The sequence below is a fragment of the Phoxinus phoxinus genome (genome assembly GCF_949152265.1).
Source record: "Phoxinus phoxinus genome assembly, chromosome: 9".
Classification (NCBI taxonomy): domain Eukaryota; kingdom Metazoa; phylum Chordata; class Actinopteri; order Cypriniformes; family Leuciscidae; genus Phoxinus; species Phoxinus phoxinus.
In genome coordinates this window covers 5,314,942-5,342,935 of record NC_136884.1, presented here as the reverse complement: position 1 = coordinate 5,342,935, position 27,994 = coordinate 5,314,942, and the positions used below count along the sequence as shown (strand labels likewise).

Below are 27,994 nucleotides of genomic sequence, written 5' to 3'. Positions count from 1 at the left end.
GAATGTAACGCAAACCACGTGACAACGTCGTGGAGACTAGGCGCAGTGTGGACTGAAGAAACAAGCCCCGCCTATTCAGGAACTTACTGTGACTCCCCTTTTCTACCTTTATTATGCAGCAAGTTTCCTATTGGTTCCAATGCTGACCGACGCACGCAATAACTCGGGAGCAAAACTCCTAAACAACAACAGCAACTCCTTCTGCACAGAGACAAGCAAACACCTTTACAGAAGACATGCTAGTTACAACGCGAGCAAGAACAGCCTGAGATTTTTGCCGCAGTCATGTTTGATTTAAAGGAAGGGTGGAATCTGTCGTTCGCTGGATGCGGGTTTTTAGGGATCTATCACATCGGTGTTGCGAGCTGTCTTCTGGAGCAAGCGCCGTATCTGATCCGCGGGGCCACTCAGATCTACGGAGCCTCGGCAGGGGCTCTCACTGCATCCGTGCTCTCTACTGAGGCGTGCTTAGGTATGCAGATCACCAGCTTGACCCTTTCAAAAGTGCTGTCTTTGTAGGCAGCTCACTAGACTTTTGAGTCATTTTTACTGATTTTAGTTTTCTAGGGGATTTCTGCATTTTCCTGCCTTAAATGGATAGAAGAGACAGGATTGCTTAAAATGATAAACATACTGAATTTAGTCTCTCTTTTTTTTTTTTTACTAAACTCATATTTTTCGGGTATAGTCACCAATTCACACAATTCCTACTAGTCAGTCAAAGATACATTTTTTGTCATCTCATCACAATACCAACATATTTAAGCAATGCTACATTCATTTTATAGCTCTTTACTTTATTTTCTGTCTCATTTGAAACATATTAAACATGACTAAACTCTCTAGAGCTATGTGAGAGAAACCTCTGAGCAATAAAATGTGCTTCGGTTCTGAGTGTGTAATCCAGAAGCTTTTTCTATTGGGTATTTAAGGGTGTTCACATTGTATGAATGTGTCAGTTATTTGACAAGATCAAAGAATTGTACTGTTGATTTATAAACTAAATTCATATACCGGTATGCATGAATTTAGAAGGCAACTAATTTCATTTTTTAAGCATGCAAGCCATGCATAATCAAATACAGATGATTCTGAAACTATTATATCATGTTTGGTAAATCTCAAAGGTGGAAGTCTGTGTGATATCATCTGCATGACTGTATTCTTTCACTTTCGTGTTATATCTGCAATAGAAAGCTGATTCAGCAGCTCAACCTTTGGTTTATTACAGGATCTGAGATTGTGTGTATTACCGAAAGTAAAGACGAAAAATAATGTGCAAAATCTGTATTACAGTTAATTTGTGTTCATTTTATGCTCTTGACTTCCTTTTCATATTTCTTAAATCACTTTTTGTGTCTGTTCATTGCTTTTCATTGCTTTAGAGAAGTGTTGTGAAGATGTCATCAACGTTGCCAAGGAGGCGCGGAAGCGTAATCTGGGCCCTTTGCACCCAACATTCAACATAGTAAAGGTGCTACGTGGAGGCCTGTATCGCGACCTGCCGTCCAATGCGCACACGCTGGCTTCTGGGCGTCTGTGTGTGTCACTTACACGGGTCATGGACGGGCAAAATGTTCTGGTGTCGGACTTCAGCTCCAAAGATGAACTCATCCAGGTTAGGGCATCACTTGTTTTTAACATAGAAACGTGATTTTCTGTCAACACTTTTATTACTTTAATAACCCACGTTTATATACCTTTATCTATATGAAAATGATTTCATGGGGCCATAACATGACATCACACTAATTCTCATGATGATAATGCTCTTACAATGTCATTACATTTTATTGGAGGAGTTCCCAAGAATCATTAGGCAAATCCCAGTGTTTGTTCATTATTGAATATTGCAGTTAAGCTCATTTCAGCTGAGAGATCAGTTGAACACATTTAAGAATCAGGATTCCCTCAAAAAGTAGTGCAAAATAAAGTACAATAAATCTGCAGATTCTGTCTGGGTCACAACAATATTATGGTATGGAAAAAATGCAATTTAAAATAACGGCAGATTTCTTGTTAATTGAAATAAAGCAGAAATAAAATAAAGTAAAAACACGAGATTTTAAACTTCTTTTTTTTTTTTTTACAAATACTGCTTTGGAAACTAACTGAAATGAAATAATTCATAGTTGAAGTACTAAAATGGCTAAAACTAGAACTGAAATAAAAATAGAATTAAAGCAAAGTAGAAATATAAAAAAACACAAAATAACAAAAACCTCATTAAAATAAAACATAAAATTAAAAGCTTAATACATACACAAAATCATAATACATACTTTATGATAATAATACATAATACATACGTAAATAAATGCTGGGGATTGACACAAATTTCATGATTTGATTCGATTTCGATACACAAGCTTGTGATTTGATTCAGTTGATCGATTAATTGGGGCCTGTCAGGTACAGTACATGGCAAATTTCTTCAAGGAAAAAAATATTTCTCAACTACAGAGAACCCGTTGGTACATCACTATAATATTAAAGGTTAGAGTTAACTGATCAGTTTGCTACTTGCATTTAAATTACACATAAGGAACTTTTTCGATTAAAATAGAGAAATCTATATTTTTAACCCGGCCCTAATAAATAATACCGCTTTAACTCTATTTTCACTTTCTGTTTTCTCTCCATTCCCAGGCTCTTATTTGTAGCTGCTTCATTCCCGTATATTGTGGTTTAATCCCTCCTGCCTTCCGTGGTGTGGTAAGTATTAAAGTTCATAACAGAAGTGATGTAATTTTTAACTTCAGCCAATCCATGAGGCACTGAGTGAGGTGGCTTGGCTAGAAAGTTGGATTTTATTGCACATGGAAGAAGTGGGACATTGCACTTCAAAGAATTCAGTCACTGGGGCACACTGACCTAACATTGGCCTGAATAAGAGTATTAAACGTGATTATTGTTTTGATCAAGATCTTCTGGTAGAACTGTTACCTAGTTTGTCTGCAAATAAACCACCCTCCTATCTATACATACTAGTACATTGTGTACTTGTTCTTCAGAAAGGGGAGGAGACTTCAATGTATAGAAATAGCTGAGAGGTCAAACAGTTCCTGTGGAGCTTCGTCTCTGTTTACCTTAACAGTTACAGCCCAGTGCTGTTCTATATTTTAGTGACTTTATTCAGGCAGTACCGATGATACTTTACTCATACACATGCCGATTACTAATCATGACTTGCATTAAACAAAATAAAGCCAGATTAATGAAAATCTATCAAAACTTTAAGTAGATTAAGCTGTGGGTGAAGTGGTTCATTGAGTAAATTTAAGCTGTGAAGTTGACCTATTAAGACAAATAAAGGCTGTTATATAAGTCTTGTGGTCTGATCACACCACTTGTCCTGAATCAGCCCACCCTGAACTCGCCACAGCCTGCAAATGCCTCATTACAAACAATACATTTCCCATCAGCCATCAGGGATCAATAAAGTGCTGCTTCCTGGCTAGCTATCATTTAGTCATTAGGATCTGGTGAATGTGGGGTGGCTTCCTTTATATATTTTTTAATATTATAAATGGGGAAAAATATTAAGCTCTTTTAGTCTTTTGTCAAAATAGTAGTTCCAGTTACTTTATTGTTCTGTTAGTCAAACTCTAAATGTAAAACTTAAAAAGAACAATGGAAAAGAGGCGAAGTAAATGTTTGTGGGTAGTCTTGACTTTTTATTTGTATAATCTGTACAAAATATATAATTATACATATTCAGCTTGTTGACATTAATTGAGATTCTGCATGTAATATTTGCACTTTAAATTTGGAAAATGTACTACCTTTAAAAAAACATCTGTATTTAAAAGAATATATATATTTTGTACATAAAATGTTAAGTTATAAATGTATAAAACAAATACATATTATGTAGACATACATATACTGTCATGTGAAAAAGAAAATCTATGGTTTTAAGTATCAGGACATAATCAAACATACTCTGGTCTTTAGCAGGTCAACAACACATGACATATTACACTGTGTCATTATTTATTTAACAAAAATAAAGCCAGAATGGAGAAGCCATGTGTGACAAACTAAGTACGCCCTATGATTTGACCTTTAGCAGCAATAACTTAAAGTAATCATTTTCTTATGGGACTTCTCTCACATCGTTGTGAAGGAATTTTTGCTTCATTTCTTTGAGGTTTGTGGGCATCTGTTTATGCACAGCTCTCTTAATGTCCCGCCACAGCATTTCAATCGGGTTGAGGTCTGGACTTTGACTGGGCCAGTACAACGCATTGATTCTTTTCTTTTTCAGCCATTCTAGTGTAGATTTGCTGGTGTGCTTGTGATCATTGTTGTAGACTTGGAATTAAGCCTTTTCCCCGTTATTATTTGATTCACGGGACCGGACACCAGTTATCTTGCCAAGAAAAATCTTTATTCTTATATGTCAGGAGAGAAACGTATTGTTGTATTCATGCCAGGTCTATGCGTATCCGTGTTTCTCTGCCGTAGTACAGTAAGATTGAGCTTATATACATCACAGAGAGACTTTCAGCTTCCTTGTAAGGTAGAAAAACATGTTGCTTTTGTTTAAAAAATGGAATGTATACCTCATGCTTACACATGGCACAATCCACTTTCCACATTAAGGAACTATTTCTCAGTGTATACATTAGTGGTATACACAAATGGTACATTTGCATCAGTTGAAACATTCCTTTTCTTGCAAAGAGCATGCCAACTATGCCAAGCATGCCAAGAGTTTTACAGTTGAAGTATAATCATCATTGGAACATCTCTGCTAAGTGAACATTTCATACCTATACCTCTAAAATATAACTCTGCCAGCTCTCTGCTCGGCACACATGTACAAACCTACTCTGACTTCACAAAAAAACATTATGAAATTTATAAAGACAATGAATAAAGAAAAATAACATTTAAACAATTTTAGTCTTTAATTGTCCTGTTGCATGACCCAATTTTGGCTCACATTTGATTCTATAATACTTTGCCCAGGTCTTGTGGCTGCAAAACAAGCCCAAATCATCATCCCATCACCACTATTTTGGCTTTATTTTTGTTAAATAAATAATGACACAGTGTAATATGTCGTCATGTCATGTTGTTGTTCAGTTGAGGTTGTATTTACCTTATGTTCAGACCTGCCAAGAACCAGATGATTTCCTGATACGTAAAACCATTGTGTGTGTGTGTGTGTGTGTGTTTATTTATTCTCTTTTTTCATTCTCATCAAAGAATGATCAATGAGACCTAAAATAGCACATCTCTCTCTTTTTCTTTCTCGTCAGCGTTATGTGGATGGTGGAATCAGTGATAATCTGCCCCAGTCGGAGCTGAAGAACACCATCACTGTTTCTCCATTCTCAGGAGAGAGTGATATCTGTCCAAAAGACAATTCCACCAGCTTCCACGAACTGCGTTTCACAAACACTAGCATACAAGTCAATGTTGACAACATGTACAGACTGAGCAAAGCCTTGTTCCCCCCAGAGCCCAAAGTAAGAACCCAAGCACGCACATTCACATGCCTGAGCCGCAATGCAATTACACAATCACCGTCTTACATATGCCTTTGAGAAACGTGCTATCAAATGCCTTATATTTATTGCTCAGTGGCTGTTAGATGCACCTTTGGTCTTCCTAGAACATGCACAGTACATTTCCAAATTTCAGATTTCAACATAAGCATAAAACTTAAAGTCGGCATGAAACTGAAGTTGTGTATATCTGAGTATATCTTCTCGAACAGGAAAAAATGTAAGGGAGGACTTGGTTTTGTCCATGGGGAATTGATTGGATGATTGTGGCTTGCTATTGGTCGATCTCATGTGAGTGACAGGTTGTCCTGCCCTCGCGCCAGTGAACACGTCACCAGAGAAGAGATTAGATGTTGCTGCCAGTGGGGAGGGAAGTTGTTTTAATTCAAGATTACGAGGGCACGTGAATAAAAAAAAAAAGTATTGATGTACACAAATAAATAATTTATAATACAATATAACAATATAATTTACAATATTCCATAAAAAACAAGAATTATCAAATTTAGATTTTATGGTGACCCTAAACTTGTCAGATTAGCAGTCTCGCTTTGATTTTGAGCACTTCTCACAATGATATTTTAAATCATTTAATTTATTTTATAACAACATCTTAGTTTTCACCATATAATCTGCCATGATAATTTCTGTCATTTCTATCCGGTTTTAAATGGTTAAGAAACATGAATCCAGAGTTAAGTGTAGTTCGAAAATATCTATTTCCTATTTCATTGGAGTCATTCATGTTCATGTTTATCTAAGCATCATTTAATTAATTAGATTTTTAATTATGAATTAAATCATGGTCTCTGCATGTGTTTGGCAGGTGCTGGCAGAGATGTGTCAGAGTGGGTATAAAGACGCCTTCCGATTTCTCCAGGAAAACAGTGAGTGCTTTTTATCTTTAGTATCTCTTTATCTCAAATGTTCATTCAGACGTTGTGCCCAATGTGATATGTGCTGCGGTTTAGAAGATAACCGGTGATGTCTCTTTATAGATTTGCTACAAGCGGCGTGTCCTAGAGCAGACGTGGCTCTGATTCAGACGTCTGCCACCTGCTGCTGCCCAGGCAATCACAATCCTGTCGTGGTAGAAACCACAAAAGAGTGGGTCCTGCGGAGACTCCGCCTTTTGAGAAAACACCACTGGTGGTTAGATGAACAGCTTGTCGATAACCTGCCAACTCCCATTAAGAAAGGTAGCATTGAATTATACTTAATGTCAGATATTCCAGATATTACCTTTCATGTAGTGTGTAAAATAGCTGTTTAATCGGCTGTTTTTCAAATCAAAGTGCACGATAAATAGAGTCCTTGGGCACTATTTTAACGATCTAAGTGCATGGTCTAAAGCGCAGTGCGCACGTTCACTTAGGGCGTGTCCAAATCCACTTTTGCTAGTTTAACGAAGGGAACGTCGGCGCACCCGGCGCATGGTCTAAAAGGGTTGTCCTTTTTCTCTTAATGAGTAATGGGTGTGTTTTGGGATTTACGTGCGTTAAACCAATCAGAGTCACATCTCCCATTCCCTTTAAATGCCAGTTGCGCTCGCGCCACGGCGGATTCGCTATTTACATGATGGAATTTGATAGTTGAAAGAACGAACGCGAAAGAAAATGCGTTTGTTTCTGACCCTAGCTGTAAGTGGTAGACCTATCACAACAGACTGGGCCATCTGACCAACCAGAGCAGAGTTGACCAATCACAACTCTTGACCAGAGTTGCTCACAATTTGGGCAATTTAAATGGAGGAATGTACTATTTAACTTTAAACTGTGACTGTATTTCTTCAATCTATACAATGTGCATGTGTTAACAGTGTTTTGCGACGCCTGCAGAGAGAAGCATGGTCTACTGGCACAGGTGACTGGTTTGCTGCCGATGCGCGTGGCCTCCTACATGCTGATGCCGTACACGCTGCCGGTGGAATCCGCGTACTCCGCAGCTCAGAGGTCGGGAGCAGCACTTGAACTCTCGATTGCCCAGTGACACCGTCTCAGGCTCTGTTGATATCTGTATGGATGTCAGAGTGATGTGTCCAGATGATTTTTTAACTTCGGCTGTGTGCTGTTCATGTTTGAAAGGTTTTGGGAGTGGATCCCAGAAGTCCCTGCTGATGTGCGCTGGCTTGCTGAGTTAGCAGGCGGTGTTTACAAACTGGCTTGGAAGGGTGCAGCGTCAGAGACGAGCAGGTAAGATCCCTCAGGAATTGTTCAATTGTTACTCTCAGACGTCACAAACCGTTGGCTGAACGTGTGATTTTTTTATTTCAAATCTGTAATCTGTGTAGCATTGGTGTAAAATATTTTAATGATGATAATCTAAATGATATTACACAAATATTTGAAATTTGAATTAATCCAAGTTCATTAATTTTGTGTTTGGAATAAATATGTGAAATATAAATTATACCTAGAATGAGAAATGAGAGATCAATGTTATTCCACAAAACAGCCAAAATCAAAATGTCTTGAATGTCTTGTCGTCTTTTTTTATTGTGCAGTGGCGCCCCCTTGAGAAGATGCGCGAGTGAACCGCCAATGGTAGATTTACAGAGGCCTGTCACAAACTACAACGGACACATACTTCATTCTGCCAGCAACCTTGATAGTTACAACTGGACTTTTCCTGGAGACTTTAATGCGGCTTCTTCTCTAAACCCACCGGACAGTCCTATTAACAACACAAGCCCTTCCTCTAAGCAGATGTGCTTTATTGTTGGCTCACAAAGTAATCATGAGAAGCAAATGGACCAATGCAGAACCTTTTCAGCTTAGGAAACTATACACATGACTGCCCTGGTCATTCATATCAAATGTAGGCAATGGGAGAGATGAGCTTGGGTTGGTAAATGCTCTGGAATCCAGCGTCGAGAGTAAATGCATCATGTCAAGCACTCCTTCCATGATATTTTGAAGAATCTCCAAATGTGCCTTTCTCTATTCAGAAGAACCAAAGATGTGTTTTGTAGTTTGATCTGTTGTATCAGCCTGTACACTGTGTTTTGCTGATGTGGACAGTGTATGCATGTTAGAGTTTACATTATAATTGGTGCTAGTACTTCTCTAAGACCTCAATATACTTTGATATGAGCCACACAAGTCCATGCCACAAATGTGTACAATCAAATAAACCGTTTGAGCCCATTCATCTTTTGATCATGCATTAAGGAGTCTGTTCATCTTCCATTCTCTCCCCCTCACAGCAATTTCTTGGCAAATGTTGACATCTGTGAAGAAAAATGGTACTGAACATGATAAAAGACAGAATGAGTTCAGTATATAAAAATAATGGTGTGTGTGTGTGTGTAAAGAAATACACTTTTAGTATTTATATGTTTGCATGGAAAAGCTTTCTGTCATTGTGCTACAAATTCTAAATGTATTTAATTAACTACAACATTTACATTTTTAAGTGATTTGAATGTAAATATGTGTCTCAAATTGTTTGACCATATCGTCATTTCACTGTCAAAGGTTGGATTGTAAAATAACTTGGAAAAAGTAACCTTGCTGTTTCTTAGCGGATAGGCTTCTACAAATACGATATAAACAATAATAATAATTTTACTAAGTAGCCGTATTCTTACAGTTAATTCAAAGTAAAATTGAAAGGATAATAAATTCATTTTATACTGCGTGTCCCTCATTCATTTACCGCTTTTCAAACATAAAATTTACTCTCTTGATCATAATAACAAACTAAATCAGACGCGCTGGCCCTTTAAACGTGTTACCCATAATGCACCGCTGCCTGCACAGCACACACATGTAAGTTGTCAGAAAGAAAACTAGCAAAGATGCAGAACGGTAAAGTAAACGGAGAAGAGGATGAAGAGTATCAGGTCTTCCTCTCTCTGCACAGTCCCGCTTTAAAGGCGGCAAGAATCCCTCCGCTTTACTGGAAGAGTTTGCATTTAAAACTAGCCAATGAGGTAAATTACACAACCATCACTGCTGTGAATGTATGTGTGCCACCAGTTTGACAGCGTCTGGAAGTAATAACGTTAGTTATGAAACTGCAAATATGCATACACAGTTTTATTTAAATAATAGTCTTACTGTCCCACGAATAAAACCAAGTACCAAGACCCCAATGTTGTTTGAACTTGTATAGAGAGATAAATTAATAGATTTTCTTTCTCTTTTAGGTATTTGATGCTGGTGAAGTATTTGGTATAATGCATGTGGAAGAAGAGGAAGATGAGGACGATGAACGCAGAGCCCATCCTCAAGCTGAGATGAGTTATAAAGTGATTGTGACCGATGAGAGTGGCCTGCAGGCTGCTGATCCCACCAGGTGAGGCCAGCAGGGAGTCATTGGGCGGACAGTCAGGAAAGATTCATTTGAAGATTGTAAATATTGGGCTCTTAGTTCTCTGTTATGTAACCAGCCCTCCCAAAAATTAGATATTCATTGATTTTCAGTTATATGAGTCACATGTTTGTATTGTGAACAGGAAATGGATTTGTTTGTATACGTGTGAAAGTGCAACTTTGGGAACAGCAGGAAAGGGACCTTGGCTTTGACCCCAGTATTTACTTTAAGTCATAAGTTGTAAGGATATGCGACAATGTGTGCTTTATCTTGGAATATGCACGGGGGGGAAAGAAACCCGCTGAGTAAGACCTCGAGACGAGTATAAAACTCAGCGGCCCAGCTGACCTTTATCTCACTCACTCTACAGCGTAACTTCGGTGTGGTGACTGGGCCTTCTTGCAAGAATAAATACTTTTTAAGAATTTGATTCAGAGTGTCTCTTACGCAGTGATGATGATTTTATTTTTATTTTTTTGCCACAACACACTCTCTCTTGTAAAGACACTATCATTAGTCACTATATATATATATAGCCTACATATATAATACCCAACAGAACGTGACCGGTGTCAAAACCCACACAGGAAAGAGAAAGTTCACCAGAAGGTGTCACACAGATATGGAAACAGGGTCTTTATCTTATCTTTAATGGGTTTTTTTCTGGGGAGTGCATATGGAGAGGACACAAATATGCTGGAGGCTGTTTGGTTTTGATTTAGTAGTCTAGACTTGATAAATATTGTTGTATTTTTATCCCACTGTAACCTCTCTAGATCCTTCTAAAACATTTCCATAATCTGCTCCAATCAAATAATGCCCTTACCTTTAGATTAAAGATGTTAGATGTCGTTTCAGCGTCCTCGGCGGTGGATTCGGATGCACTGGGCGTTTGCTAATATTAATATTTCATTGAAATATCATGAAATATTGATAAGGAAAAATTACTCTTAGACTTTAAAAAGTTTTACGAATCACCACAACATGATTTCGTTTTATTTTAATAAGATTTGGAATAATACAAAGACAGAAAAATTCCAAAGGCAAAACTAACATAAACACGTATAAGTCTTCACCTGAATTGCGGCCCCCGAAAAAACCTCCTCAAGGCTTTTTATACTAACCCTGCTATAGGCCGCCTTCTAACTATGGGCTGTCATTATAGTACAGCCAATTCCCTTATAATGTAAAAAATATCAATTTCCTTTTCACACCTATTTTATGAAGCACATACACAAAAGCTTTATTTGGTAAGTTTTTCTATCGCAGCCCTTTTGGCCTTTCTCTAGTTTTACACATTTTTTTTTATGTCTGAGGCAAACGATGTTCACAGTTCCCCTTTAAAAATACATGTGGCTGGCTATAATAACTATAATATTAAAACCAAATAAACCCCCAACTGAATGCTCATCGTACAGACCAATTAGTTTAATGGGATGCGATACAAAAATACTTTGTAAAGCACTTGCTAGAAAATTAGACAAATACCTTCCCCAATTAATTATTGACGATCAACAAGGCTTTGTTCAAAAAAGACAAGGTTATCACAATATCAGAAGAGTCTTGAATGTACTATATGAGAGACACAATGAAAAAGACACCGCAATGTTATCAGTAGATGCATGCCAAGCATTCGACAGAATAGAATGGGACTCTTTGATCTCTTTGATGTTCTTCCAAGATTTGGATTAGGTGAAACGTTTCTGAAGTGGATTCGGCTCTTATATACGGACCCAGCTGTTGAGATACGAACTAATAACACCATCTCAAGATCATTCAATCTGCAGCGATCCACCCGTCAGGGGTGTCCTCTGTCCCCACTGTTGTTCGTGTTGGCAATCGAACCCCTAGCTATGGCAGTGAGAGAACATACAGGAATATCAGGCATTACAATTGGGGAGAAGGATCATCGTATCTCCTTATTTGCAGATGATATTATATTTTTTCTCACTAATGTGAAAAGTAGTATTTCCAATTTGATGAGATTAATCGAAAATTTTGGAGAGTTTTCTGGATATAAAATTAACAACTCTAAATCAGTGTTATTATTTCTAAATAAGGAAGAAAGACATAGACCCGTAATAAATACCCCCTTTATGACAACTACGGAAGGCTTTAAGTATTTAGGTGTCAAAATGACTCCCGACCTTAGTGAAATCTTCTCAATAAATTACGATCCCCTGCTGGAAAGAACCACTGAAGCATTGAAAAAGTGGTCAAATTTACCAATATCCATGATCGGACGAATTAACATAATTAAAATGTCTATTCTACCCAAATTCTTATACTTTTTTCAAACACGCCCATTGCCATTACCAAACATGTTTTATGAGAAACTTAACAAACTAATTGCTCAATTTATCTGGAATGATAGAAAAGCTAGACTTCGCCTTAAGCTATTACACCTGCCCTATGAAAGGGGAGGGCTTCAACTTCCGAATTTTAGATGGTACTATATGGCTGCCCAGCTGACTTCAGCATTAAACTATTTTTCTACAACAGTGCCTCCAGCTTGGGTAGACATTGAACAAGAGTCCATCCCAGATATGCCATTAAAAATTTATCTATACTCCTCAGATATTAAGTCATTGAAGAAGAAAACAAAAAACCCTTTCCTTAAAAATACTGTTTCAATCTGGCACGCTGCACATAAGCATATTGGTGATATGCCGAGATTATCCCAATTTACTCCTATTTGGGGTAATAAACAATTTATACCTGGTAATAAAGATGGTGGATTTAAGTTATGGAATATAAGAGGCATTCAGAAAATTATGGATCTATATGAAGATGGTGTTTTACTTTCATTTGATCAGCTGTGCCAGAAATATACAATCCCCAAAAAGCATTTTTTTTAAGTATTTGCAGTTGAAAAGTTACATGTTATCAAAAGAAGAACAGATAATCTGTATGCCATCTTTATCAAAATTAGAAGAAATAACTCTTGTAAATCTAGAAGGCAAGGGTCACGTATCTGTGTACTATAATTTAATGGCCAAACACAGTACTGAATCAACATTGGACAAATTAAATGCCTGGAAAATTGATATAAATGAAGATATAGATGAGGCGGACTGGAAATATGCATGTCTTAAAGCACAAACACAGACAATAAATACAAGGTTTAAATTACTTCAATATAAATGGTTAATGAGAACTTATATAACACCTGTCAAACTTCATCAAATGTCCTGTAATATTCCAGATGTGTGTTCTAAATGCTTGGATAATAAAGGTATATATCATTGCCTCTGGGAATGTCCAAAAATACAAAACTTCTGGAAGGAGATTATAAAATGTATGTCAAACATGTTTAACATTATAATTCCTTTGAATGTAAAACTTTGTATTCTTGGAATATATCCAATGGACTTTATACAAACACCAAGACAGATTAAACTTATAGACTTTGGTCTGCTTCAAGCCAGAAGAGCTATTGCATTATGCTGGAAGAGTATGGATGCTCCATCCATGAAAATGTGGATAAAGGAGATATCAAACTGTATCGGACTGGAAAGGCTAACTTATATTGCTAAATGCAAGAGGAAAGACTTTGATCAGCTGTGGGAGCCATACATAAATATCATGTAAACTGGGAATGTAGATAGTACGGAAAAAGACTCTGTAAACACTGTTTGTAACAAATTCATGTTTTATTATTTACTTATTTATCTCTTTTTATTATTATTATTTTTATATTTTATTTTTATTTATTATTATATATATTTTTTTTCTTTCTTTTAAGAAGTGTAAATTGAAGATGTATATGTGAAAGGGTGTAAGCATGTGTACTTGTTCTGTGGTTATAAAATGAGAAAAGAACAATAAACATATTGGGAAAAAAAAAAATACATGTGGCCCTAACAACCTAAGCATTTTGCGATTACATACACCCACACACATTAAACTTCTAACAATGACCCTTAAGTTCGCAGGTCAAGCTCAAATTATGCTTTGAGTAATTCGAGCTTGTCCTGCAAATTCAACACATCCTCATTTGAGCCATCTATTTCATTTTCAACCATAAAACTGTTCACAATGAGTATTATTTTCTTGTTTAATCGTTCGATTAACTGCTGTGCACGATGAAGCAGTCCGTTCTGAGGGAGCTGCGTCTTAGCGGAAGATCTCCAGCGCCTTTCTCTCCTTCTTCTCCATCTTGCAAACTCTCCTTGCGTTGTCCCTCCAGAGATGTTCAACTTTAAGATCGTCCATAAAAATGTCAACCTTGTCTGTTACATTAACATTTCTTATTTCTGGAAATAATTGTGAAATTATTACTGTAGTGTCAAATAAGTCCATGAGGGCTGGGCACCATATGGTGTTTGACACTTAAATAAACAAATCAATCAATCAATCAATCAATCTGGGTCATCTCCATCCGTTACATTCAAAGCATGCAGATAGTCTTTAATATATACCATTTCTGGGGATTTATCAGAAGAATTCATAATCATTTGTTCTCCATTTTCAACATTTATTACAATATGCACACACAAATTTTTTTTGGGGTGAACGATTACTTTAACAAAATGTGCAATAGATGGAGGCAAAATGGTTCAAACAAATTCACAAATTGCAGTAATAAGCACACTTTTTAATCACCACCGTTCAATGCCATGATGCTGAATGATTAATGATGAAGAAAAAAAATATTTCTTGCTTATGTTTTATCATTTAATCATGTCGATCTTAAATATCATATAACCAAATGTAATCAATCATATTTTAAGAAACCATTATTATCATGTTGGTTTGTTCCTCATTATTATCATTTTGATGTGTTTACCATTATTATCCTTTGAAATGCATGTTGAATGCTTTTCTTTTATTAATCTTTATGCCTCAAATGTAGTTGATTGACTTTTGTACTTGATGTTTAAATGAGGTCAAAAGTCTATAAGTTTCCAATTGCCAGACCACAAATGCTCGAATGTCTCAGAATAAAGTGATATACGGATGTTATCTAGGCTAAACATCTTGCAGAAGAAACATGTTGTGCAGTAGTTTTTTATTGTGTATTGTATTAAGATTATAAACTTTCTGACACATTTGGTTTACAAGACCATGTGTGTCCGCCCCAGAACCTTGCCATTGCTAGCGCTATGCTCTACTCTATGAACAATAGCAGGAATGCTTAGATTTTTTTGGTTGATTTTGAAAATGTTTTCTCTCTTTTGGTTTGTAGTGTGTTTCTTGTAGATCACGCCTGGACGTACAGGGTGGAAAGCGCCCGGCAGCAGCTGCTGGAGATTCCCGGACTGCTGATCCGTATGGCCAGTCTGATGGGTCTGCCTTTCCACGGAGAGGCTCCTGATCCGGACGTCGTGGACCTGGTCCTGGACAACATGTGGAAATACAACCAAACCTATCAGCTTTCCCAAGGGGTAAGAGAAGGATAACTTTTAAATGGGCTATATGTAAGACAATCTATGTAATAATAGCCTTTTTTTTTGCCAATGTGTGAATGTAACCTAAAAATCGAGACCTTACCCGACTTCCAAGGTTGTCCATGAAAGCCTGTAGACTGATTTTTATATGAAGGACTCTGGGCATCTTTGCCTGCAAAATCATAAGCATGTGATGTTTACTTGCGCTCTCGAGAGCCTCTCTTCCATCCTAAGACACATGCAATGAATCCTTATGTTCAGGATAATGCCGAAAGAGCCATTTTGTACTGTAATGTCAATGTGTCATGCAAAGAAAAGATATTCATACAAACTATACAGTAGTCTCACATAACCAGATATATAGACATTATGCTGGTGAACACATGCTGGTGAATCCTACATATACCCCTTTTATCTAATCTAAGTGTGAGATATGATGTTGCTCCTGAATTGTGATTTGATGGTAATTATGATGTTGCAGTCTGCAGAAGAAAAGGTGCCTGTGTGGTACATCATGGATGAATTTGGATCTCAGGTTCAGCACTCTTCCCAGCCGACTTGCTGTTTGGCTCCTCTGTTCTACTCTCCGCAACAGATCGCTTACTCAGTGCTGTGGCCACTGCAAGACCTGGAGAATGGAGGTATGCAAACACTAAAACAAGAACAAAATCAGAGCAAAGACACAAGATAAGAATAGTTTTGCATCTCAACTTTCTGTTGTACTTTAATATAAATGTAATGTCAGATGCCAGATACCAAACACAGACACCCTGAGTACACTACACTCCCTACAATATATAAATGTCGGTAACACTTTATTTTACAGTGTCATTGTTACATGTACTTACAATAGTATTAACAGTAAATTATGCATAATTACATGCAACTAACCCTCAACTCAACCAAACCCTAATCCTACCCTAACCCTATAGTATGTACATGCACTTAAGTAATATTACTCAGTACTTAAATATATAATTGCAATGTAACAATGACACTGTAAGATAAAGTGTAACCTAAATGTCTTTTCCAAAATGTATTCGTGAGTGTTATCATTTGTCATATAAATTAGGTCATGAGCTAGAAGGTAAGGAATGTTCAAGGATGCCTGATGTCTCCAGCATAGATAAGAAGCAGGGAGTGATATACACAATTCACACTGAGAGCATGTTTTTATTCTCACGGTGAGTAAATGGTTTTGCAGTATTCCCTCTGCAACATAATATATAATACGGACACAGCTGTTCAGCTGGTGCTTTTTTTCAATGAAGCAGTCGAGCTAATTGCAGAATTGTTCTGAATCAAACACACGGCATCGGAATAATTTGAATTGGCCAGACAACACACTTGCACAGTAAATCGGCTCAGATGATTCGCTCTCTCACTGAACCCAAGGTCATAATCCTACTGTGTAATGTGTACTCGACTGCAGCAATGTTTAATTGGGTCATGATTTTAATGTTTATTGAGGTTCATTTATAATACGTTTTTTACACACAAAAAAACAAATATGTGTGGAAAAATTATTAGTTTCCAACCCATCTGTTTTTTAAGGGGTGGCTCCTTTGAGACTTGTCAGTAAACGGCCCCTGTTATGATTGGCTAACGTCATTGCATAGGAAGCAATATGAACGCCCCATTGCTGTTTCATGTGAGTGTGAGTGTTGTGAAAACATCCATATCATCCAGACAAAGCATTATGGTTTGCGACGCAGCTGTCAGATCTAATACAGTTGCCTGCTTACAACAAAACTTTCTTTGCTAAATCTCCAAGTGCTCTGTAAAGAGTTGCACATTTCTGGATAAATGGACTGTCACGATTTTTTTATGATTCTGAAGAAAAAAAAACATTGGACAACTAAACCTAGAAGGAGGTGCAATGAATCTAAACATTTGCTTAGTTTTCACCAAAGCTTGCTCTTTTTTTCTGTAGATCATTAAACCGTTACGCTGCCTCAGAAGTCCGTCCAAAATCAATTTTGTGAGGTGCCCTTGTGCACAAACAAAGACTGAAGTCATTGCCTGATAGGGCAACAAAGCAACAAGTCATCTCCCTAAGTTTTCGGAAACAGCTTTTATCTAGTGTGCATGGCCTGACCTTGTCTACGCTGATAACAGGATTTCAGATACTTGTTTTCTTAAGGGAGAGCAGACTCCATCTCCAAGTTACTGCATGATTTTGTAGCTTTGTGCCAGGTGCTCTGTGGTGGGAGGATTCAGCTCGCTCCAGCAGTTCCTGATGGATTCTCCCTGTAGGATTTTAGCAGAAGTAATTAGGCTGTTAAACAGTACAGGGCTCTTTCCTTTTATTACAATGATAAATCTACATTAGAGTGAACAAGATTTCTTTTTAAGAGTCATTTAGGAATAAGCCAATATATGTTGTACTGATATTGATATCTGATTTGATAAGTATGTTTTTAGTATTTAAAGGGCAGAACCACTGTTTTGTCATGTGCATTTGGATATATCAGGCATTGTTTATGTTCAGTGCTGTTTACCTCTAATTTTAACATCTGTCAATGCTTTATATATATTCACTTATTTGTCACACTCTTTTTTTCATTGGCTTCTTCTAATCTTGTGATTCTTTGAGAATAAAAAATATTAATTATGTTCCAAGAACAGGGTTATTATCGTTAAAACTATTAAAAACATTTCTGTTAATTTAAATAATGCTGCAATAAAATAAAATAAAACGTTTTTGTTTACTTCAAATTAAGTTTATGATGCAAGGAGGAGATCCAGTCAGGTGATAAAATCTATTTTATTTTCTTAGCAGCAGACGATCAAATAATAAACAATATTTCATCCATAATCAGGATTAAAAGTTTAATAAAGAAACGTAACATGAACAGTTAAAAATCACTTCTAATATTTCTAAATAAAATGTCACACTCAAAGAAAACGCTTAAAGAAAAGTAAAGTTGTTGAGAGATCTCTCTTTAAAAGTCCAAAGGATAGACTGACCTCTACAGAAACTGATCTCCATCTTATACAGTTGCTTATTTTCATAGTATATTGCAGTGAAACAGCCCCACAAAACATAAAGATGTCTAGTTTTTATGGTTTCACACCCTGGGATGTGGGCACATACTCATATCGTCCCGTACAACCATATGTGTCAGGAGGAAGTCATTAATCTCAATACAATGCAAAAGAAAGAAACTTCCCAGACGGGGTCTCCCCAAAACTCTTCCTGGCTTTGTATTTATTGTTCTGTATCTCCTCTCCTCCAGTTTAGCCTGCACCTCCAGTCTCCACAGGACCCCTTTCTCTTCCCCTCCTCTCTCGTCTGACTAGATCTTTTCCAGATGTTCAGGGTTTTGTGAGCTCATAAGACCACGGCCTAATTTTCCTTCTCGTCCTGTGGCTTCAGCTATGTTATAGAAAATCTGCAACTAAGACTCTGTGACTTAACTTACAAAACAAAATGTTCAATGGAAAAGACCAATTGACCAATTATATTTTGTCTTTATTTTGGGGTGTAACTATTTTCTCCTCCATCACATTAATCAACATTATCTTCTCAGTCACATGGTTCCGTACATTTTCGCTCTTGCAGTGTATATATTTTAGTCATGATTTCTATAATGAGAATATGATGCATTTTACCCAGAACTGATTAATATAAGCATTTGGGATTTAACAAATTCAATTAACAATCCATTTGAATTAATACCAAACATCACATACTTTACTTCCTATTAAATATTCAATAGTTACTCATGATGGCATGAATAATGTGTAATTAAATCATAATAGTCAAACATTATAGACATTAAATAAAGCAATAAGCCCAAATAAGCCGTGGTTTACAGTGAATTTAGAACGTAATGTGTCTAAAAGCCCTATTCAGATGGGACTAGTTCTTTGGAGGATGTTAGAGAAATTGGTATTTCACAGGGATACTTTGCGATATTAATCCTGTCTGAATCTGCCAAGTCATGTTTTTCTCACACAACTTCTGTAAACATTCCAGAGCAAATTACCTACTATTTTTCCGCAAACGCAATGGTCCTCTGAGAAATCAAATCCCGTCTGAATGCGAATGCCTGTGATTGCCAAAATATTGTATTATACTAATGCTTCTCTGCATGTCTTTTTTGACCTACCTGAGCTACCGTTCGCATGCTGTCATTTCATTTCAATATAGATGGTATCCGACGAAAAAATGTAATTAATAAATAGAGCCAAATAGTGGCCACTCTTAATCTCAGTGTCAGGTCTAGATGTCTCTGCTCACTTATGTGGGTTTATTATTAATAGCCACTTCTGTAAACTCTTGTGAAGTTTATTTAAACATAGGGTTTTCATAATAAATAAAAATTATATCAATAAATAATAAATTAAAAGACAGCACAACCCATTATCTTCTGTAACGCCCAAATTTTGTAACACCCACACTTCATCTGGTGGGTCGCAATCCAAAAGTGAGTTGCAGTCAAAGAAACATCAACAACAATAAACGTAATTCTATGTTTTTCTGATGCAAGACTTTTATTTTGATGTGAAATTTTTCTGTTTTATTATTTTTATTGATGTATTGGGCTTCTTCTTCTTCTTCTGCTGCTTCTTCTTCTTCTTCTTCTTCTTCTGCTTCTTCTTCTTCTTCTGCTTCTCTTTTTTCCTCTCCTTGTATTTTGCAAATATCGTACTACTTTTGGCCCTTTCTCTATACTCTTATCTTCACAAACTTCACCTGCTAGATGCCATCCTTTGGATATTAATGCTTGGATTTATTTGTCTGTCTTTTCTTGAAACTTATTTGCTATTTTAATAAGATATGTTTTAATATTTCTTAAAGGGTCCGTTCACCCAAATATTATGTTATTTATTACTCAACCTATTGTCGTTCCAAACCCGTAGACTATCAATCATCTTTTGAACACACATGAAGATCTTTTTGATGAAATCCTATAGGTAAAGACAGCTATGAAGATTATGGGGGTCAAAAACCATCTTTCTCCCCAGAAAATTTATGAGCAGTCGGTTATCAGACAGGCACAAAAAAATAGTCTCCGATCTGACACACATACTTCAACCAGAATTCCAACTTTTACCCTCTGGCAGAAGATTTAGAGTTCCTAAATGCAGGCTAAACCGATATAAAAACTCATTCTTGCCTATGTCTATTAAGCTTATTAACTCTAACATGTAGGCTGGCTGGCTGTGCACTATGCCAGTGGTTCCCAACCTTTTTTTTGTCTGAGACCCCCTTTTTCCCAAGAAAATATTTGAGGGCCCCCCTTCACATTTAATGATATTATCGCTCTTGTAAGCTTGTAGAAAGGATGACAAAATATGTTGTTTTCAAACAAACGGTATGTTTAGCTACTATAAGCAGATATGTTTATGCACAAATAATAGCCTATAATATTGAAAATACAATAACAAATATATCAGTAGGCCCTTTGTAATTTAAAAACATAAGCCTAGGAGTAGCCTATTAATTTGCCCTATTTGAAATGCAATAACAAAAACATCAGTATTCACACTGGTGTGTAGGTAAAAAAAGAAAGAATATAGGCTATTACTAAATGACTGCTGTCTGGGGCCTCAATACTTGCATGGTATTTGTGAGGCTTTATCAATGTAAGGCTTTATTTTTAAGGCTTTTGGCGCTATAGCGAGTGATAATAAACTTGCGTTTATTAACAGAATAATGCGTCTTTCGTGATGACTTCGTGATTCATGATGAACTCACCCATTATATAATTTTTTTAAATTTTGAACAGAAAAAAGTTAAGGACTTTTATTTAATGCTCTTTCCTCAAAACTTTTCAAAATATGACGCGACCCCCCACAGAGCTCGCTGAGGCCCCCTTGTGGGCCGCGACCCCCCTGTTGGGAACCAATGCACTATGCCATCATGCAATAAGTAGGTTATTGGGGTAATGCAATATGTTAGGGGTGAAATGTATGGGCTGTTGGATTGTTATATTACGTTATGTGGAAAATGTCATTGTGCAATTTGTGAGTTGCACAATATGTTAGTTGTGAAATCTGAAGGCTATTGGGCTGTGCAATATGTAGGCTATTTGGGGCGTGTAATATACTGTGCAATTTGTAGGCCGTATGGAGTGTGCAATATGTTAGTGTGCTATTTGTAGGCTATTGGGGTGTGTAATATGTTAGTTGTGCTATTTTAGACCGTATGGAGTGTGTAATATGTTAGTTGTGCTATTTTAGACCGTATGGAGTGTGTAATATGTAAGTTGTGCTATTTGTAGGCCATATGGAGTGTGCAATATGTTAGCTGTGCTATTTGTAGGCCATATGGAGTGTGTAATATGTTAGTTGTGCTATTTTAGACCGTATGGAGTGTGTAATATGTTAGCTGTGCTATTTGTAGGCCATATGGAGTGTGCAATATGTTAGCTGTGCTATTTGTAGGCCATATGGAGTGTGCAATATGTTAGCTGTGCTATTTGTAGGCCATATGGAGTGTGCAATATGTTAGCTGTGCTATTTGTAGGCCATATGGAGTGTGCAATATGTTAGCTGTGCTATTTTAGACCGTATGGAGTGTGTAATATGTTAGTTGTGCTATTTTAGACCGTATGGAGTGTGTAATATGTTAGTTGTGCTATTTTAGACCGTATGGAGTGTGTAATATGTTAGTGTGCTATTTGTAGGCTATTGAGGTGTGTAATATGTTAGTTGTGCTATTTTAGACCGTATGGAGTGTGTAATATGTTAGCTGTGCTATTTGTAGGCCATATGGAGTGTGCAATATGTTAGTGTGCTACTTGTAGGCTATTGAGGTGTGTAATATGTTAGTTGTGCTATTTTAGACCGTATGGAATGTGCAATATGTAAATTGTGGATTTGCAGGGTAGTGGTGTGTGTGCATGATCTCATTTGTGCAATATGTATACTTCTGAGAACCCGCAATATGTGAGTTGTAACGTATTGTTATGGAAATTTTACTTTTTAATGAGTTCTTTTACTTTTAGATGGGTACAACTTTTATTAACATTGAAGATGTATTGTTTACTCATAAGCATTTAAAGGAATATAATCATATAAGCAAAAAGCACATTATTAAAGATATAAAACCAAGCTTTTAGAAATGTATAAGTTAGGACAAACTTACAGGAATGAAATGTTCTCTGGGTCATGTGAAATGTGACAATATGTGTGTGCGCAGTTTCGATCAGCAGTTGAGATCTGTAGCTAAAAGCAGGAAACTTTTTGCTGACATGACAGTGTTCTGTCTAGATAGAAATAATGTTGGACATGAGATCATGAGCTAAGACGTCTGGGTTTAAGGTAACAAAGGATTTTTTTACACAGGATGTGTTTGGGTATATAACCTTGGCGAAAGGGACTAGCCTTTGCCTTCTCATGTCAGATGCTCTCTGCGTGAGAATGCCATGGGCCTTCTCATATCAGACGCTGTCTGTGTGGGAACGTCTTATTTGATGCATAAAATAAAATACTTTGTTTAATCTTTGAGAATCGACTTTGTCTCCTTCATTCAGGTTTTAATATCGATAATTTCCACAACAGTATATGAGAGGAGGTGTTGAGATATGTCTATTCTTTGTAACTTTGTGTTTTTGTGTTGTCTCTGTAAAGCTGCGGACTGGACAGAGTCCAAAACAAATTTCCCTTCCCGGGACAATAAAGTATATCTTATCTTATCTTATCTTAAATCGAAAAAAAAAAAAATCACAACTACCACTTTTCAAAAAGTTCATAACGAGATCATAAAACTAATCCAAATGAATTGAGTGGTTTAGTATACATGTTCTGAAGAGACTCGATCGCTTTATATGATGAAGAGAAATAAACATTGATCAGCAAACATAAACAAGCTCAACCGAACCTGCTTGACGCATGAGAACAAACCTTTTTGTTTCTTGCTCAAAGCTCTTTCTTGTTTAAAGCTCAAACGTGCTGCGTTACACAAAAATTAACCTCATTGGTTCTTGCACGTCAATCTTGAGCTTCCGTTTACCACAACTGATGTGTGAGGAATGTTTATATGTGAATAAAAGCATAAATTACTGTCAATGGAGGGACAGAAAACTCTCAAATTTCACTAAAAATATCTTTCATTTGCATTCCAAAGATGAAAGAAAGTCTTACGGGTTTGGAACGACATGAGGATAATGCCAGAATTAAAAATTTTGGGTGAACTAACAATTTTTTTTTTTTATCAAGGTCTCTTTTGTTTTCAAATATAACAAGCAAAAGATATACAATTCACACATGAAATAGTCAAGTCTAGTTCCTGTCCATACAAACAGACAAAACAACTCCCCAGTGCCCCCCACCCACAGATACTGGACGAACTAACAATTTTAACTTAGTTTTAGTCCGGTCTTGTGTAATACTGGCCTTGTGTAACTTTTTTCCGTTTTGTTATGTGCACATCGTGGACACACCTAGACAAAACAAGAACTAGACCTTGGCTTGGACACACTGCTACACTCGCTCAAACCCAAGACACGCACATACATTTCACCGCTCTTACTTATTACTATATTTCTTAATATGCCATGTAAGGCAAGGTTTGAGTACTATGATTGGATGCCCAGCACATCTTGGATGTTATTGCCTAATCGTGTGTGTATAAATATGACCCATCTTCCTTAATAAATGGGAGAATGTTATATTATTACACTGGCTCTGCGTGTACTTGATAATTCTCCCGAGATATCTCACGCTGCGGCTGCCGCCACATCACAGAGGTTTATGCACCTGTTTCCAACTGATGATTGATGATTGATAGCATTCAGGCTTCATATATATATATATATATATATATATATATATATATATATATATATATATATATATATATAAGACTTCAGATGCAAAAGCCTCTAAGTGCCATCTGAACATTTCTTTCTAAATGAGCATTTTTATCAAGCTTTTAAGTTCAGTAATTTCTCTAATATAAATGATTGCAGTTTGAGGCAAGACATGTTTCCATGTTGTTTAAATATGCAAATGAGGAATTATCTAATTAAACTAATTTGCATACATTTCTAGAACATAAATCTGAACATTGGATAAAGCCAGATTCAAAATTCTCGTTTAATTATTTATTTATTTTTGACATAATTAGAGTCTCCTTTTATCACTCCATAAATCAGAAAATTTCAACCGCCAGAAATTGTACATTTTCACCATTTATTTTTAGAGATAAAATGTATACAATCAGGCAAATATGAAGAAACCCCTCTGTAAAACCCTTCATAATACAGATTGTAATAAAACTGTGAAGGCTGGTGTATGTAAGTTTTGAATGAACAAAAATCAAACGATCCCGGGACAAATCCCGGGGCACATTATCCGTTTTTTCCGGAATCTCTGTGTGAAAGGGGCTAAAGAGACAGAGCATAAAAAGAGACAGAGCAAGAGTTACAATCTTCTTTTATCCTTTCCCTGACCTTGTGATTTTGACCCAAATGTGAGACGTTCAAATTGGCCAATCAGATAATTACAACTTCCCCCATTATACTAAAGGTTAGTACATTCATAAACCCCCGAAGGACACACATCTTGGCCAACAGGCCTTGGTCACTATCAGCCCCTCTGTGCCTTTGGGAACTTTAAATTGTCCTAGAAAGAGGGGGTGGTAAACAGTAAAGCAAATGTCTTTATTAATTTCAAATATCTTGGATTATTTTCAATCCTACAAAATAATGATTTCAGAATAATGCAGAATAAATCAAGGTTAACATTTATTTTTCCCAGGCAGGATTAAACATCAAATTAAAATAATTTAAAAATAATACATAGTACACAACTGATCATAATAGAGACACCATTCAAAATGAAATATCAAAATAGTTTCAAAGAGTCCACATACCTGGCAATAGAGACACACAACAACAATGTGGGAAGTTATGCTTCCTTGAGTGGTTTGCCAATTCCCTTTATATTCTCGGATGGAACAAAAAAAAAAAAACATCTAGCACCCAGATATATATTCAGCTTTTGTTGGACCTTTTCTCGTGCCCCAAGTGGTCAAGACCTGAAGGGGAGAAGACCGTGTGAGAATTGGGCCAGTTGTGGTGTGCTCTCTGTCCCTTAGATCTCTTCTTCAGATTAGTGAGTTTTATTTGTTTTATTGTAGGTTTGGATTCTTGACTTCAGTCTTAGGATAAATCAATCCTTACATAATAATTTAATAATATTATAATTTGACCTAAGTCTGGTGATTTGTGGGTTTGTAGAAGCATATCTCAGAACATGTACTGGACCAAATGTTTCAGGAAATTGTTAGTCTCAATACATTATACATTAAAAAAAAAAGCTGCTCTTGCCCATACATGCAAGATGTATTAACTGCAGACATGATAGTTAAGACAATATTTGTTATCACTTTATCAACATTTTTTTTTATCTACTGTGGTCTGTCTATTGGAAACTTTAAACTTCTGCTCATGTCTTACAGAAAGAAAAGGTCAACCTAAGTTAACTATAGAGACATCCAGATTAATAAGTGAAGAGCAATGAACATACATTTAAAATAATAATTATAAACGCAACAAACTATATGATTAATTAGATTTGATAAAATGATTAAACATAAACAAGAGATATAGAAATGTTTCCTTTTTCTGCTTTTCCTTTCTCCTTTAAATCCGGTAACATTGGTTGATTCTTACATCTTTAATGAGCACGTCTGTCTTTATTGACTGGCTGTTTTAGTGAGCAAGGTACTCCACCTCATTCCTTTTATCCCAAGATCAAAAAGATTCCAATCTCTCTAACCTTAACGCTCCGCGGGGAACAAAGGGGATTATACCTCACTGGAATGACTCGGGACACTTTAGGCTGCCCCTCATGGAGATAAGTGTGCTTCACATGTCTGCGCATCATGACAAAAGGAAGATCAAAGATGCTTCATTAAGTCTACCAGTCTAAAATCCAAGTGAGGATGGGAGAAATGGCAACAGTAGATAAATGTTAAGATCAAATGTTAACGGGGCTTTTTTAACATTCGAATGACATGTTTGCAGTTTCTCTGACTTTCACACTCCACAGAAAACAAAAGAGATTATCGTTCACACCATCTTACACGTCTTTTACTGCTTGGTACTTGTGTAAGCAGTTTGCGTACTAGTTGATCCTGATAAGTCCTTAAAACCTGGCGTATGAAACAATAGTCCAAAAACTGTATGTATAAGGCTGTTATGGCTCACATGAAGCTCACACCCAAAGAAGAATAAAAATAAAAAACACTGTTTTATTCAGACGACCAAACTGAGGAATCTAAATATGCAATTGGTGCAGTTGCGAATATTTTTATTGCCAAAAAGTAAGATTACATTTTTATAGTTTGTAATGTAGATCAATGAAATCTTTATAACCGCATACTTATATAAAATGCATTGAAATATCAGTTGTCACTCTATATCTCCCAGTATAATGTCTAAGTAAGATGCTATTTAAATTTTCAGTTTTATGATCAAAGCTCTGTATTTGTATTGTGAGGGTAAAACATATAATGCTATACAATGATGATTGAGAGATGTAAACGTTCATCAAAAGCTTGATGTGATTTGATATTCACATTTTAACATGTAATAACAAATATAAAAGTTCATTTTACTTTTTGCAGCAAAAAGTATGTATTTCTCATCACACGTATATTGAAATATGTGGATCAAAGTTCTGTTCATAGAGAGTTCTTCACATTTCCTAAATCCATGGAAAATAAGAGGATGCAGCCTCTCATTAACTGGATACAGAAACACCAGTACCTATTGGCATATAGAAGGCCAGTTGACGTTATTTAGGTTAACAGTACACATCATTTTTAAATGCAAATGTGAATGTTTAAAGATAATATCTTGGACGCATTAAAGGGATAGTTCACCCAAACATTTTTATTCTGTCATCATTTACTCACCCTCAAGTTCTTTCAAACATGTATGAATGTATTTCTTCTGCTGAACACAAAAGTAGTCTGTACCCAGACAGCTCATGGCCCCATTGACTTCCATAGTATTTTTATACATGCTCATCTGGATTTTTTTTTACATACTAATCTGTTTTCTCTGATTCTCCTGGAGGCTGTTGTTTTGGCATCCTCGTGTTTATCATTTACAACTCATGCAGACACAACATTAGATATTACATGGGCAATATCTTTTTCCTTCAAGGTTGAGTGGCAGCACATCAACACAATACATCCACACAAAGCAAACTTGAGCTAATATAAACTACTTCTGAAGATTCATTGTCACATTTTAACGGTTAATACGGTTGTCAGTTCTGTATTTGAGTCCTTAATACAGTTATGTTCACACACAGTTCAGTTATTTATTGGAGTCGAACATTTCAAGACTCAAACCTGTAGGTTAATGCGGTTGTCAATCCCAAAAACGGACAATGTGAACGTAGATTGCTCAAAGGTAATAACTCTGATGCATGACTAGCGACTAAATATGTTTTCTCAGTTTGATGAAGTTCAAAGAAAAAAATAATAAGTTGAAAGAAACAAAGAAGACAAATGCAAGAAGTCTACATAGACACTTTATACTAGGTTAGATAATGTGATCAGTTAGGGTTAGAGTGTTGAAAAGCATAGATTATTTGAACCATTATTGGGAGTTTTAAAGGTTATGTGAATGTCTAGCAGGTCATAGTGACATGTCAAGGTGCAGGATAAACTTAATGAACTAATGTGGTTTCAACTCCAGTCTTAAGTGATCACTATCTCTCGGCCATAAGCATATGTGAACGAGTTCCTCTTAAGTCTTTGCAGAAATAATTTTAATTTTGCAGAAAGGCACAGTT

General features: G+C 36.3%; 2 protein-coding genes across 2 annotated transcripts in view; both read left to right on the top strand.

The window, feature by feature from the left end:
* The first annotated feature begins 125 nt into the window (after positions 1-125).
* pnpla3 (patatin-like phospholipase domain containing 3) lies at positions 126-9,158 on the top strand. Its single transcript, XM_079622260.1, has 9 exons — positions 126-472; positions 1,386-1,618; positions 2,650-2,715; positions 5,271-5,480; positions 6,346-6,406; positions 6,518-6,718; positions 7,339-7,471; positions 7,604-7,711; positions 8,023-9,158. The coding sequence occupies exons 1-9, from the start codon at positions 286-288 to the stop codon at positions 8,294-8,296; spliced, it is 1,473 nt and encodes a 490-aa protein (XP_079478386.1). The 5' UTR covers positions 126-285; the 3' UTR covers positions 8,297-9,158.
* A 79-nt stretch (positions 9,159-9,237) lies between these two features.
* Positions 9,238-27,994, top strand: part of ttll12 (tubulin tyrosine ligase-like family, member 12) — a 35,594-nt gene continuing 16,837 nt past the window's right edge. Inside the window, exons 1-4 of the mRNA XM_079622391.1 lie at positions 9,238-9,453; positions 9,670-9,818; positions 15,025-15,223; positions 15,708-15,867. Of these exons, the coding sequence (XP_079478517.1) occupies positions 9,319-9,453; positions 9,670-9,818; positions 15,025-15,223; positions 15,708-15,867 (643 nt within the window). The 5' untranslated portion in view covers positions 9,238-9,318. The remainder of the gene's footprint in view (positions 9,454-9,669; positions 9,819-15,024; positions 15,224-15,707; positions 15,868-27,994) is intronic.